Here is a 14,306-nt window from a genome sequence, read left to right as displayed (position 1 = left end):
TTTCAGATCATCGCGTGGCTCCCGATTTGATCTGCACCGCTGAACCTGAATCACTGAAAAATGGCACTCCGCATGATTCCTACACATCACTGAATCAGCGTGCAAGAATGTCATACTCCAGCATTCTTTCCTACAATGGCGGAGACAAGCAATTGATGTCTGGAAACTTCTCAAAAGCCCTGAGTAATGATCTTGTGGTGAATTCTTGCTACATTTGCCAAAAGAGAAAGAATCTGCAGCAGACAGAGTGTCAGCGGAAGCAGAAGCAGATGTACGACATCTACAGAATCTCCTCGGGAATTATGGACAGTCCAACTGAATTTAGTCACTGTCCATGCTACTGTCCCAACCAGAGAAATTTCATGATGAGATATGACAATGTTATACGAGAAATTAGAGCTCCACAGTCTGCTCCTCACATCACTTTTATGCAGTAAAAAAAAAGAGTGCACGCCATTCAATGAAATGCGTGACCAAGAATTTCTTAAAAAGGTTTCATCGAGAGTTCATTCTGTGAGAAATATTGCCCTCAAATATTTTTGTCCTTGATTATTTTGTAGTAACTCTTTTGAGTCAATTAGACAAAGAAAATAAATATCCGAGATGTTACCGTGAAAAGAAAAAAATCCAAAGAAAATATCAATTAAATGTTTGTTGAAAGATAAATTTGTAAATTTATATATATAAGTGTATTCTCAAGAGTTAATCAAATTCATCACAATAAATTCTATCTTATGATGAACACAAGGATTTTTATGGCAAAATAAATGCAAAAGTGAGAGAGGAAAAAACCGAAAAAAAAACGTTGCGACGTGATGTGAGATTCCATGTTGATTTATGCTGCAAATCTCCGAGCTGCGTGACATAAAAAAACTCCTGTCTATCAAAAAAATGATTTGCTTTACAAAAAAAAAAGAATCACTAACCTTGCCATTGAAGATAATCAGATTTTGTGGCTGCATCGTATTCCTGCACCAGAGAGTCCACAACATCTCGAGATTCATCCAATTCCGAGAGATCCTCCTTGAACATATCCTCCTTCCTGAACTGATCCAAGAAAGCTCCACGCTTTCTCAGTTTATCGTATTGATTGAGACATCGCTCAAAAAGCTGTCAAAAAAATACAATTAAAAAATATTCTTCAATAATAACAATATTTCTGAACCAAACAAAAATCAACACTTACCGATGAGATGCTAGTGTGATTGGCTAGCATCAGGCCAGAAACTCTGTGACTATTCTGAACATACGGACTACTTTTGGACACTGCCACTTGAATACTCGATGGTCCCCATGGAATAAACTGAGCCAATTTCTTCTCGCGAATCCTCTGCAACGATTTGTGGACTTGCGTTGGATCCACCTCTCCCTGGATGATGTTCAAAATCGATATATATACATGATGATTTGTCTTATCTGGCCCAGTGGATACCATCATGTTCTTTGGCTGCAGCAAGCGACGCATCACATCCAGAACTGTCGTCTTCTGGATATTTCCAATTTGCTACGAAAAAAAACCATAAAATGCAAAAATTCTAGCAATCAGGGTAATAAAAACCATTTTTCAGGAGAGATTTTATTGTTCGAAATGAACTCGATGAGGTCAAACAGTTAGTGATAGGAACTTAAGGTTTTCGGAAGATTCTCTACAGGCCGCCCTTCTAGAAACATTAACATGTCTAATTTGTCCCTGCATACTCTCAATTTTTATCACGTTATTGCTCAAACTTAGTCTAACCTAACATTTTTCAATTTTTTATAGGTAGGCCAATCGGTTTGAGATATTGACCACTGTTCTTTGATGACTCCCATACATTGATATTACTTTGAGGTGCGTTTTCTTATTTTTAAATAATTTATCTTCATCCGCCCTAAAATTACGTAAGCCCGGCTTCGGACCTTAGGTTTAGCCCACACAGTAAAAAAAAATTAACACTATTATAGTGTGTAATCTTTCACACCACTAATTATAGTGTTAAATTTAGAAAAAGTGTTTAATTTAAAATTGTTTAATTTAAAGTTGTTGAATTTCAAGATGTTGAATTTGGAATTGTTGAATTTAAAAATTGTTGAACTTTTATGTGTAAATTCAAAAAAAATTGTTGAATTCTGTTTATTGTTGAATTTTCTTTTCATTTCGATGATTTTGATTTTTTTGCCTTTTTAGACATTTTTATTGGTTTTTCCTGTACTCGGGCGGGATCCCCGCTAGCGCGAAATGATTACATCTGATGCTCGGAGTGCTCGGATCTTCACGATATACTTATTATGCATATAAATATTTGATGTTCTATATGACTTTTGCCCAATGAAAAGCATCTCGACTGAAGTATAAGTCTTAATTGGAAATTCAACAATTTTTACACAACTTTTGTTTAAAAATTCAACAACTTTGGTTGAAATACACAAGGCTTCACACTATAATAGTGTTAATTAGTGTAATTTTTAGAATTAGTTAAACAGAATTAATCACGAAACATTGTTGAAAAATTTTTATGATTAAAACAGTGAGAAATTTTACACAGATCGCAATTAAATAATTAATTTATCCGATTTCACACTATTATAGTGTTTAAATTTTACACATTTTCAAATTTAACAACATTGTTGAAAATGTTTCAACTATAATAGTGGTAATTTTCAATCACGTGACTATAAATTAACTAAATGTTGTGCATTTTTTGAACATTTTTAAATTAAACAACTAAAATGTTCGATTTTGCACTATTATAGTAGTAAAATTTTACACATTTTTTTACTGTGCAGTTCCCGATGGTCTCGAAATTCAAAATAGCAACCAATTTTATTGTTTTTTTCAAAATTTAAATTAATCACTTTCCTATGTTATCCAATCTTAAGTGATAATTTTCCAAAAAAAAACTTGATTGATAAGAAATTAGAGAAGTTAATCCATGAAGCCTTAGGTCTGAAACCCGTATAAGTATTTCTATACAGAGGAATTTCGAAATGCATCCCACTGTATTATGTACTGGTTTTCTCAGGAAATCTCCCATATAGTGGTTCATTCCTGAGATAAATGTTCTACACGCTTTGTTAAAATTTCCCCAAGTGTGTCCTGACTAAAATAAGTCTAGCGAATTTTCTATTTTATTTCTAAACTTTTCGAACTTCAGTCAGACGATGTATGCATTCTTTTTTTTTTTAACCTTGAAATCTTGTCACAGAAATATTGCACTTTCGTGAAATTCTGCTTAAACAAGTTTTTTCTGCTCTGTATTAGATTATCGTGACTGCTTGACATTTCATAATACTTCGAATTCCTTTATCTTACATTCCTGGATATATCCTTGCATAAAAACAAAATCGTGTCACTGTTTCTGGGAATTGTTGCGCTTTTATAGCATTTGTCGATGAATAAAATATCTATCAATCTATCTAAATAATTACATAAATCCCTGACAATAACTCAATACGACACCAGATATTTTTCAAGTATTATCAAAAACAATTTACGAGGAAGCACTTTTTGAAACAAACAAAAAACAGTTGAACTATAATATGCATTCGAATACAAAAAAAAATGAAACTTTCGAAGAGGGAGGTTTAGGCCCCAAAAGATAGGCAAAAGTATAACGTATACTTTTGGGGATTATTTTTCGAATGTAAATTTTCGAATGAAAATCCCCCTTTAGATGCTCCCTTAGGGCTATTCGAAGAAATAAAAAGTACAGATCATAAATATCTGCCCCTAATAGTTCTATAAGTGTTTTTTTTAGAACAATTTATAGAGCGTTATATAGGAGTTACAAAAGAACGACCTGTATTTTTTGGCATTGTCACACGAAAGTTCGAAACCTGACAATGCTGACCTGACAATTGTAAAAATGTTCGTAAATGTTTGTGAACTCCTATGGGGGAGTTACAAAATGCTCGTGAATCGTGTAACCCACAAACAAGTTCGTAAAGTTTGTACTTTTTTCACAAACATTGTTCGTAACATGATCATTTGACGTACATATTTTGTACTTTTACAAACATTTGTTTATAAATGTTCGTAAACACACAAAAAATGTTCGTACAATTTTGTCATTTGTTCGTATTTGTTTGTCTGGCAAAAATTTACGAACAAATGTTTGTAAAAGTACAAAAAAGTACAAAAAAGTGTTCGTGAAAAAAGTACAAAATTTTACCAACTGGTTTGTGGGTTATACGATTCACGAGCATTTCGTAAGTCTACCATAGGATTTCACAAACATTTACGAACAATTTTACAAAATATTTTTTTCTGTGTGCTCATTTTTAATTTTTCACTGATAAACTAGAATATTTCTAATGCTTATTTTGAATTTCTTGCTGACCACTTTTTATTTTCTACTACTCATTTTTATTATAACTTTTGAACTCTTATTACAAGATAACTCGAATTTGACACAAAACTACTTAGATGTTAGATTCGTGAAAACAATAGTCCTAGAATTTAACGCTGGACTACTTAAAAAACTGATTTTTATTAACAATGCAAAAATAACCACCCCGTCGCCACTTTTCACCACTTTTCGACAGTTTTGTAACCACTTCTCGCCACCCACTTGAAAAGGTCTAAAGTCGATTATTTTAGGCAATGTTATAAAAAGAATACATTCAGCATTTCTTAGCTGAGATTCTTTACAATCTCTTTTTCCTCATGATCACCTTATTATTACTCACTCTAAACGATTTTTCTTCACTTTTATTTGAGAAATCAAATTAAAATTTAAATAATTATTACTTTTTGATTCTATATGTAGCAGCAGTAAAAATACAAAGAACTTTGCGGCTCATTTATTTCACAAATCGCAAAAAATAGCGATTTTAATATAAGTGGCGAAAAGTGGGGCACTGGCGAGAAGTGCTTATTCCACCCTACTGTTCTTTTTTAATTTTTTTACTGCCTTTTTTTAATTTCTACTGCCTTTTTTCAATTTTTTACTTGCCATTTTTTTTTTTATTTTTAGCGATTTAGAGTTAAACTAGAGAATTTGAAACAAAAAAATACATTTTTTGAAGCATTTTACACCACGTTTCGTCTTGCAGAATAAGTTGGGATAAAGTAAAATCTTTCGTTCAAGGCCTAGCTTAACTCATCCAGCTAATAGGAAATATTTTGTTTTTAGATTTCAAATGAACCAATTCCTAGAAATCTTGTCAACCGAAAAGTAGGGTAAGTGTGCCAAATTTCGGCATAGTTGCATGCAAGCGTCAAAGTCTCAAGTTTGAAATGTAATATTTTAAATACAAATTGATTTTTTTTATTCTTTCTTCTGAAAGAGTGTTGCTGGGAACCTTGTAAAGAGTTTACCGTCTTTACTTACTCTAAAATCATTCTTGATACATTTTAAAATGAATAAAAATGTAGACATAGCATTGGTGCCCTATTTCGGCCACCTTCATTCTCATAGTTCCTTGTCCTTCGGGAATTCTTCCAATATCTTTTTCACGTCATCTCGTTTGTCGAAGCTACATTTTTTGTTATTCTTTTGCATTGTATAATCTCTAGAGTATGTAAAAATTAAAAATTCATGAAAATTCTAGGAACAAAAAATGTGGCCGGAATTGCGAGCTGGCCGGAATTTGACACACTTACCCTATGTTTTTTTTTTTAAAAAGAGGTTCTCCAAAAATCAGATCCCAAGGACTGAATTTTTAAAATTTTTATATAAAAATGTCTGAAAAAAATAGTTTAAATATTGTACTGTTAATATGCCTAAGAGCTGGAATTATTTTTTTTATTATGCTAAAAAATTAGAGAAAATATGTATTTTTTAGTCTTCTTGACCTTACGTGTAACCCTTAATTGAGGCGCTCGAAGCAAAAAAACTCTAAGTCGTATGCATTTCCCTGTTAAAATAGCGTTTTTTGTCCTGAGCTCCTCAATTGCACTATTTTTAGGGCATTTTCTCGAGCACGACTAAAACGAAATCTTCGCTTCCTCCTTAGTACTTCAGAGAGATCTTTTAGAAAATTTTCTATGTTCATGATCTGGCAATTCTGCAAAATCTATTCCCAGGAGGAGGAACCGCTCCCGGAAGAGGTTTACTTGATCATTCTTTCTCAGAAAAATTGAGCTGCTTCTTTTGATTGCTTTTAGACTAGTTCCTGGCGAGTGGCCTTCAAAGTTGAAGCCAATTTCTTACTTTCGCATACAAATGCGTATGGGAATTTTTCTGCACTCGTGATCTTTATGCTAAATATTTAAAAAGTGAAAAGTTTTTCCGTATTATAAGATACCTTTCCGTATCGAGGAATAAATATACTAAATTTTTGTTTAAATAAATTTTTTCCTTGGAGCACTGTGAGCTGAGTCCGAGATCAATTTAGGAATTGGCTTCAAATAGCTGCATATAAAAAGGCCAACTTGCCAGGGCTTGCTTTTTAGAGATTGAAAATGTTCCTAAGAGTTATTGTACTTACATCTTGTTCCGTGGTAAGGGGCGTGTATCCGGTCATGAGGAAGTGCAGCTGAGGCGTTGGAATCAGCAGTGCAATCAGCCCAATAAGATTGTTGTACATGAATGAGGGATACCTCAATGTTGTAGTGCTCACGGACATGATTGTGGACACAAGGGTGTTGATTTGGGCAAAAGTGGGATTCTCCAGATGCAATCTGTCTGTGGCGATGCGATTGAGAGCGGTATTGTCCAGCACTACGACGCAATCAGCACAAGTTGTGAGGCGTTTCAGGGTGAGGAGTGAGTTGTAGGGTTGAACCACAACATCACTGATCTCATCCTGATTGGGGAAGACACTGTACGTCTGTACGATTTTTTTGGGAAAATGGTCAGAAAGGCGTTCCATGATGTATGACCCCATCCCTGAGCCAGTTCCACCGGCAATTGAGTGACATAGCACAAAACCTTCGAGACCATCGCTATTGTCTGCTTCCCGATCGATAATATCAAAAATTTCCTCCTGCAACTTCTCACCCTGACCGTATCCGGAAGCCCAATTATTGCCAGCTCCACCGCCATCCTTAGACAAATACACATTTTCCGGATTGTACAGTTTAGCATACGGTGATGTCATGATGGTATTGATGACCCTTGGCTCCAAATCAAGCAGGACAGCACGCGGGATGTAGTGCTCATCGTCTGCCTGATAGAAGAAAACATCCTTTCTGTCCAATCCTTCAGCAGCATTCTTCTCCAATACACCACTCGGTGATATTCCATGCTCCATACACAAACGCTTCCAGAACTCAAAGCCAACTGGACAGATCCCCAGAAGAGCCCCCAAAGAGAAAACAAAAATCAGGATTATTTGAGGTTATGCCAGCCAGGATCCTCACTGAGAACTCACTCTGATTGCCACATTGGCCGAGTTGAAGCGTTATCATTTCCCTCGTCATTTTTCACACAATTTTCACTGGTACAACAGGTAGGAATCTTCTAAAACCAAAAGAAAACTTCCACTCTGTCAGTTTCAGCGCCTTTGAAATATTCCTCCCCAAGACTGGTTTGAAAATATCCCACAAGAGGGCAGACTCAGAGGGAAAACAAATGATTTACAAATGAGCTTTTTATATGTAATTTAGGATTGTTTGATGAATTTCGCTAGATAATTCACAAGTTTTGTAGAAATTGTTTCAGTTTTCATAGAATTTTCCGAGTGACCATGCCTTGATTGGTAGAAAAATTGCATTTTCTTAAACGAAGGGGAGGTAGAACAGTTTGGGAAATTTCCCTACCACCAGGCAACCCTAATTTTCAAAGCAACTCAAAAATAACTGACCTGTGTTGATGTACTACTTTGAAATAATCTTTTATGCCCTTTATGCATTTATATTAGATGAGATCATATATTTTGTCACTAGAAGAGGTTGAAAGTTTGGAGTGGTATATCTCAGCTCCTGATGAACATAATTGGATGAGTGAACTATTGTTGGAAAGCTTGGTTCATAAGCTTTTAGAATCTGGTATAGTATACTTAATCTGCTATGAATAAACCATGGTCATCCAGAACCATTTATGTCGAAGAAAATACATTTTGCAACGTCTTTTTTGGCCATCTACTTCTGGAACCCGGAATGACCCACTTTTCTCGCACATGGACTGTTCGTTAGAGGAACTCAAATGGTACAATTTGTGGTAGAAACTTTTGTTTTGGACATCTTACTTTTTTTTATTCATCGACTTTTGCAAGAATTTTGAAGTGTTAAAATTACAGAAATCCTAAAAGAGTGGTTTCTGGAGGGGAAGGATAGACGTGGGAATGAAATTGATGTGATATTTAGATTCCTTGGATCAACTTATGGGGGAGTACTTAGAACATTCCAAGTCGATATCTTCATTAGTTTGTCCAGAAAATGAGATAGAAGGATTTCTGTCATTTTTTTCTATGCGTGTAAAATGTTAAAATTCTTGTAAAAGTCGATGAGTAAAAAAAGTAAGATGTCCAAAAAAAAAGTTTCTACCACAAATTGTACCATTTGAGTTCCTCTAACGAACAGTCCATGTGCGAGAAAAGTGGGTCACTCCTGGTCCCAGCAGTAGATGGCCAAAAAAGACGTTGCAAAAAGTATTTTCTTCGACATAAATGGTTCTGGATGACCATGGTTTATCCATAGCAGATTAAGTATACCCGATTCTAAAAGCTATTGAACCAAGCTTTCCAACAATAGTTCACTCATCCAATTATGTTCATCAGGAGCTGAGATATACCACTCCAAACTTTCAACCTCTTCTAGTGACAGAATATATGATCTCATCCAATATATAATAATAGATACTCATTTTCATACATCAGGTTTCAGCTTGCTTTTCGGTTATATTTTTAATTTTTTACTTAACCCTCAAATGCTCAAATCAAAAATTATTTTGAGATATTTTTGATATTCTCTCCAGAGGAACCAACATTGAAGGAAAAAGTAGTTTTTCTGTTTTTGTAGTGGTAGTCGCCAGCATTTGAAAAAAACGTCGCCGAGAGTGCTTTTTAAAGTCGATTTGTTAAGTTTAATTAATGAAATTTCAATGAAAATTGATGTTAGCATAAAGAAAATAGTTTTTAGAATTAGTTTTGTGACACAGAATTGGTAAAAAAGCGTCATTTGATAGTAAAAATTGGCTAAATATGGGTCGCCCAGCGACTTTTCCAACATTTCATAATTCGTGGAAATTTATGAAAATGATGTGGAATATCAGTGATTTATGAATTGGAATAGAAAATTGGAGAGTTTTGGAAGCACTTCTGACTATTTATTTTTTTAAATTATCCGTGGAAAATCTTCTAAAAATTGCCTTGAAAAGGTGCCTGCTTTGCTCGAAGAAATGCACCAAGATGGTTCAGTTGTCAAATAGAAGATGACGAACAGTGCCCTTTGCGGCATTTCACTTGATGTTTTTGCGTAATTTTGCAAGAAAGTAAGCGAATTTCGGCAGTAATTTCATTACAAATCATTAAAGAATTGGCCAGTAAAGAGATTTGTGAGAAAGTTCTGTGATTTTTCCTGTTTTTTCTTGTGTATTTTTAGTGTGAAAATTGCCCTGCAAAAAGAGCATGCAAACTACATTTTTCATTTGTTTTGGGGCTCTTGGGGGGTTTTCTCAGTCATCCTGGCATTCTCACTTTTCTGGAGGGGGCCCTAAAAGTAATAGGTAGACTCCCAGACAATCTGTGTGCTGTTTCGAAGCCCTCCGGATCCGGACACTGAAATTTATTCCATTAGACCACCATAAGTGTCATTGACTCGAAAAAATCATTTTTATCCTTCTAGAAAATGGATAAATCTCACATCCTTTACATTTTAAGGATTCTAGATTAGTTTCTTTTTCTATGTAAAGGAAGAAAAGAATAAAAATATTATAAGATACATTAATAATTTCCAATTTTCTATTAGTGTTCGTTAACCCATTGTCATTTGGTCTCAAAAAAACACGCAAGTTTTACAAATTTGTCACAATTATCGCATTTTTTATATTTATTAGACCTCTTGCAACAAAATTAGGCAGGAAAAATTCCTCAATAATAAATTAAAATTCTTAAAAACATTAAAAAATTAATGCAACATCACATCAGCCACTTTTTTTTAGTGTTGCCAGATTCGAATGAGAAAAAGACTTTTTCCTTTAGTGGTGGTTCCGTTCTCTCCTGAGAAATGCTGTCAGTTTTTTTTGTTTTGTGCTGTCAGTGTGTACTGCTACTGCCATACAGTTGAAGAAGAAGAAGAATTGCGTGTTTGTGAAAATTTTTAGGTCGCCTTTTTACAGCAAAATTCGCTGAAAAATGTCCAATCCGGAGACAACGCAGGTTATGTCCCTGCCTCTACCACCAGCCAACTACGTTAATCTCTATTCAGATGAGCATATACGAAAGAATCGCGCCCCAAAGCCCCCAATGCCCATTCTCGACACTTACTCCATGTTTGGCAACACCTTCAACAATGACGATAATATTATCCGTCCGCTGGAGACTCAGGGCTTCCGGAGGCTCTATCCTCAGCACTTTGACCGCAAGAAAGAGCTGAAGAAGCTCAATCACTCATTGCTGGTGAATTTCCTGGATCTCATTGACTTCTTGGTGCACAATCCTGACAATCCGAGGCGAACAGAAAAGGTTTGAGACACTTTTTTTTTAATCTCCAATCCCAGGCGACTGGAGATCAGATTTTTATGATTGTGAGGATTGTGGTTTCAGGTGGATGATCTTAGTTTGCTGTTTGTTCATATCCATCACCTCCTGAATGAATTTAGACCGCACCAGGCGAGGGAAACCCTCAGAGTGATGATGGAAATGCAGAAGAGGCAGAGAATTGAGACAGCTCATAGGTATGGGAATTTGCAATCTTCATCTAAATTTCATTAATTGACCTTTGCCCTGAACAGATTTCAGAAGCATCTGGATAAAGTCCGGGATATCATTAAGAATGCCTTCAGTGCACTTCCGGATCAGGATCAAGAAGACAACAAACTCACCGTTCCCGTGGAACTGATGGACTTTTCAAGTGACAATGCCAGCAGCGACAGCAATCAGGATCACTGCCATCCCCTCGATAGATTAATGTGCAGTATTGTGGATAGTATGTAGAAATAATTTATATGAAGAAAAATATTTAATTATATAAAACAATTTTAAAAATCAAAAAATCTGCCAAAAAAAAGTCACTTTTATTAAGCCATAGACACCAAAATGCACACACGATCTCCCCCTGTCCCAAAGTTCTCCCTTTGCCCACACAATGCCCGCAGGAATATCTATTTCCGGCTGATTCGTTTGTTTGACGGACAATACTCGGCATACTCCTCCCAAGTACTGAAAGGATAGACACAAGGAAAACCACTAAAAAATAAAAGAACTCATCTCAAAAAAACAACCAAAGAGCAACGCACCATCCGACCCGAGTACAGCACTCTCTCGTGATACTAGCTCCAGTTGGCTGTCCACGAGAATTTCGTCTAATCCGAAGAACAGTCAGAGCATCTGACTTATCCAACCATGGGAATTCCAATTTCTTCTCTCTTCTCGACATCCTGTCATCCTTTGAAGTTTCCATTGAATTCCTCCTTGTCAACCGATAGATATCTTTCTCACAGGCCCAGAACAAATGCCTCACGAGTCTCTCTCGACACCTCGAATGACTCTCATGATGCCACACTCGCTCCCAGTCTGACTGTGTCCTGCAAAATCAAATCCATCACAGCTGAAATCCCTTAGAAATTTGCTGAAACACTGATCACCTCTGTCGGAAGATAAGTTCAAGAGCGTCATCCTGATTCGCCAGTCCATTCTCAGGGAGATCCAACAACAGGAAGGCGAGAGTGAGGGCAGAAAAGTGGAACCACATTGTGATGTGATCCCTAGCTCAAGCAGCACTCGACTGAGACGGCAGGCAGCAAAAGGATGCACAAATAGCGCCTTCTCGAGATTAGAGAAAAGGAAGGAATAACTTTGCGCACTATCGAAAAAGCTAAGACAAACACTCCGCATTGGGAAAATACGAAAAAAATCAACTTCTGCAAATAGAAAAATTGAACTCCTAACATTTTCCAAAAATAGATACAATTTTTGATAAGCAAAAATCAACTGATAAAAACGATAAAAATAAATTTGAAATTAAAAATGTTTCATGAAACAACAATAAAATATAATTTAATGCAACACGCTAAAAAATATTAAACAAGCTGATCTTTTTGGATGTTAGATACTTACTTTCCTTAAATAAGGAAGTATACTAAACTGCCTCCTAAATGCAAAACGTTGATTAAACAAACTCTCATAGAATAAATTTTAATAATATTTAATTTTCTATGAAATGTTTCATTGAAAATATGAAACTTAAATTTCACTTGATCACTCAGAGAAATAATTAAATTCAAGTACATAAATTGTGAAATTTGTGATCCTTAAAACTTTTAATTTTTTCTATAAGACTAGTTTGAAAATTACACAGGTCAGATTGAATATTAATGCGTAGGGTAGAGTCAGTACTTTTTCGCCACCTAAATTAAAATCACATTTTAAGAAAATTATGAGTTCGTGGAACTACGAAATGAGTGTTATTTCGTGACCTCTAGCCAAATGAATCAGAAAACCATATCAGAAGCTACACCGACTAGATTATTTCCAAGTTAATTAAAGAAATTGTTGACAAGGTAAACAGTCACCAAAAAAAATATGGAGTTCTTATTAAACTTGTCAACGTTCAGAGAAATTGTCTTGCATTATTTTAAGTTTTTGCAGTACAGTATTTGATATTTTTTCACTGAAAGTCAATCTGTTATCAACTAAGCTTAGTTCTAATTTAATTTTTTAATAATGTTTTCCAAAAAAAATAAAGAAATACGGATGTGGCGAAATAGGGCTTACTTTTTCCGGCTGTGTAAGTACTTTTCGCCACTCATTTTTCCAAGCATTTTACAAGTGGCGCCCTTTTCGAAGGGAGAGTACTTTCCCCTACACTGTTTTTTATTCATCTTTTTGATTAGCAAAATTTCAAGGAGCGTCAATGTCTTTCTTGAACTTGAAAGTAAAATCGCTACACCGTGACACTCCTGTTTGAATTACGAAAAGACACGTAATCGGAGGGATTAAGCATGGGAAATTCCTAACGTTGAGCGCCATAACTACAAAAATAGGATTCTTATCTCCTCAAGACATGCCTGTTAGTGCCAAATTTCACATTTTACCAGAAAACAATTTCCCTTTCGATGGGATAATCGGACGCGACTTATTACACTTGTGGGATGCAATCATTCACATTAAAAATCAACGCATCTTTTTCAATGCATTCAAATGATCAATTCCATTTATCGATTTTTTCTCTCTCGATATTAATAATCAAATAATCGATACACCACCGGTGTCTCCTCAGGCACAATCTTCTATAATCAGTGAGGATAGTTCAACGGATGTTGAATTATATCCTTCTGCTGACGTCCCAGAAAACTCACACAAAAGCCCACAAATTAATAAGGTCATGTCGAAAGTCCAAAATTTCTCTGATGTAGCAAAATGCATCGACTCAAGCAAAAATACTGAAAATTGCGTAAATAAAAAGTCTGACTAAATTGGGAATCTGATGAACACACAAACCATTCCACAAAAAATTTGCTTACGCCCAAATTATGAAATACCTAATAAGTTTCAATCACCTTTAAATAAAATTCTGCCATCTAAGAAAACTTTTCTGGACAAAGAAAGAAAAATTGGTAACCCAGAAAGTATAATTCTATATCAGCAAAATATAATCGACATATCAAAAGTAAATAATAATTTCAAATTTCTCCAAAAAATTGAAAGTCATCCAAACGCTAAAATACAGGAACAATCTCGCACTTTAGAAAAGAAAGGTCAAAATGAAGAGATTCAAAATGTTAAAAGAATGCATCCTCCATAGGCGACTCTGTTCGATCGAGAACATTATAAATATGACTTTACCGACTTTGCATTCTATAACCGTACCCTTAAGCTACCCAAACTGCCTGATTCGATTCATGATGTAAGCGATACAGATGAAAATCGCGATCCAATTTTAACCAATTCATCTAATTATCGAAGAAGCATAACAATACATTAAAAAAAAAACAATTTTAAGGTCTTGCTTATTAATTAACAAAAAGGTGTTTAATCATAATGTATATCGTAAAATCGTTAAAAAAAAAAAACAAAAAAAGTGAAACAAACTAATGGGGTTAATCTTAAATACATTACAGTAGAGTCTCTCAAATCTGAATCTCTCAAATTCGAACGCCGTTTGGATTCAAAATGTCAATTGTGAGGTTGTGTTAGAAAGTTCGTATTCTAGGTGAATGAAAATTATATTTTTGTGCTTCTTCCTGAATGTTTACATACATTATGGTCGTGTAAAATGAAAA

The 14,306-nt window shown here is 35.0% G+C and overlaps 4 protein-coding genes across 4 annotated transcripts in view; 2 read left to right on the top strand and 2 right to left on the bottom strand.

Annotated features, from left to right (window-relative positions):
- LOC129805802 (guanylate cyclase 32E-like) overlaps positions 1 to 738 on the top strand; it is a 34,408-nt gene extending 33,670 nt beyond the window's left edge. Inside the window, exon 16 of the mRNA XM_055853972.1 lies at positions 7 to 738. Within this exon, the coding sequence (XP_055709947.1) occupies positions 7 to 437 (431 nt within the window). The 3' untranslated portion in view covers positions 438 to 738. The remainder of the gene's footprint in view (positions 1 to 6) is intronic.
- Positions 667 to 7,466, bottom strand: LOC129805818 (tubulin gamma-1 chain). Its single transcript, XM_055854007.1, has 5 exons — positions 7,297 to 7,466; positions 6,412 to 7,205; positions 1,187 to 1,504; positions 927 to 1,110; positions 667 to 855 (listed from the first exon to the last, which is right to left on the bottom strand). The coding sequence occupies exons 1-5, from the start codon at positions 7,343 to 7,345 to the stop codon at positions 836 to 838; spliced, it is 1,365 nt and encodes a 454-aa protein (XP_055709982.1). The 5' UTR covers positions 7,346 to 7,466; the 3' UTR covers positions 667 to 835.
- Positions 7,467 to 10,133: 2,667 nt separating this feature from the next.
- Positions 10,134 to 11,302, top strand: LOC129805828 (mediator of RNA polymerase II transcription subunit 7). Its single transcript, XM_055854019.1, has 3 exons — positions 10,134 to 10,548; positions 10,630 to 10,760; positions 10,818 to 11,302. Exons 1-3 carry the CDS (start codon positions 10,219 to 10,221, stop codon positions 11,017 to 11,019), a joined length of 663 nt encoding a protein of 220 aa, XP_055709994.1. The 5' UTR covers positions 10,134 to 10,218; the 3' UTR covers positions 11,020 to 11,302.
- Positions 11,023 to 12,532, bottom strand: LOC129805834 (probable insulin-like peptide 7). Its single transcript, XM_055854038.1, has 3 exons — positions 11,670 to 12,532; positions 11,322 to 11,609; positions 11,023 to 11,244 (listed from the first exon to the last, which is right to left on the bottom strand). Exons 1-3 carry the CDS (start codon positions 11,774 to 11,776, stop codon positions 11,187 to 11,189), a joined length of 453 nt encoding a protein of 150 aa, XP_055710013.1. The 5' UTR covers positions 11,777 to 12,532; the 3' UTR covers positions 11,023 to 11,186.
- Between the last annotated feature and the right edge of the window lie 1,774 nt (positions 12,533 to 14,306).

Source organism: Phlebotomus papatasi, chromosome 3, assembly GCF_024763615.1.
Source record: "Phlebotomus papatasi isolate M1 chromosome 3, Ppap_2.1, whole genome shotgun sequence".
Lineage (NCBI taxonomy): Eukaryota > Metazoa > Arthropoda > Insecta > Diptera > Psychodidae > Phlebotomus > Phlebotomus papatasi.
Note: the sequence above shows the minus strand (reverse complement) of the source record. Positions and strands in the feature narration are given on the sequence as shown.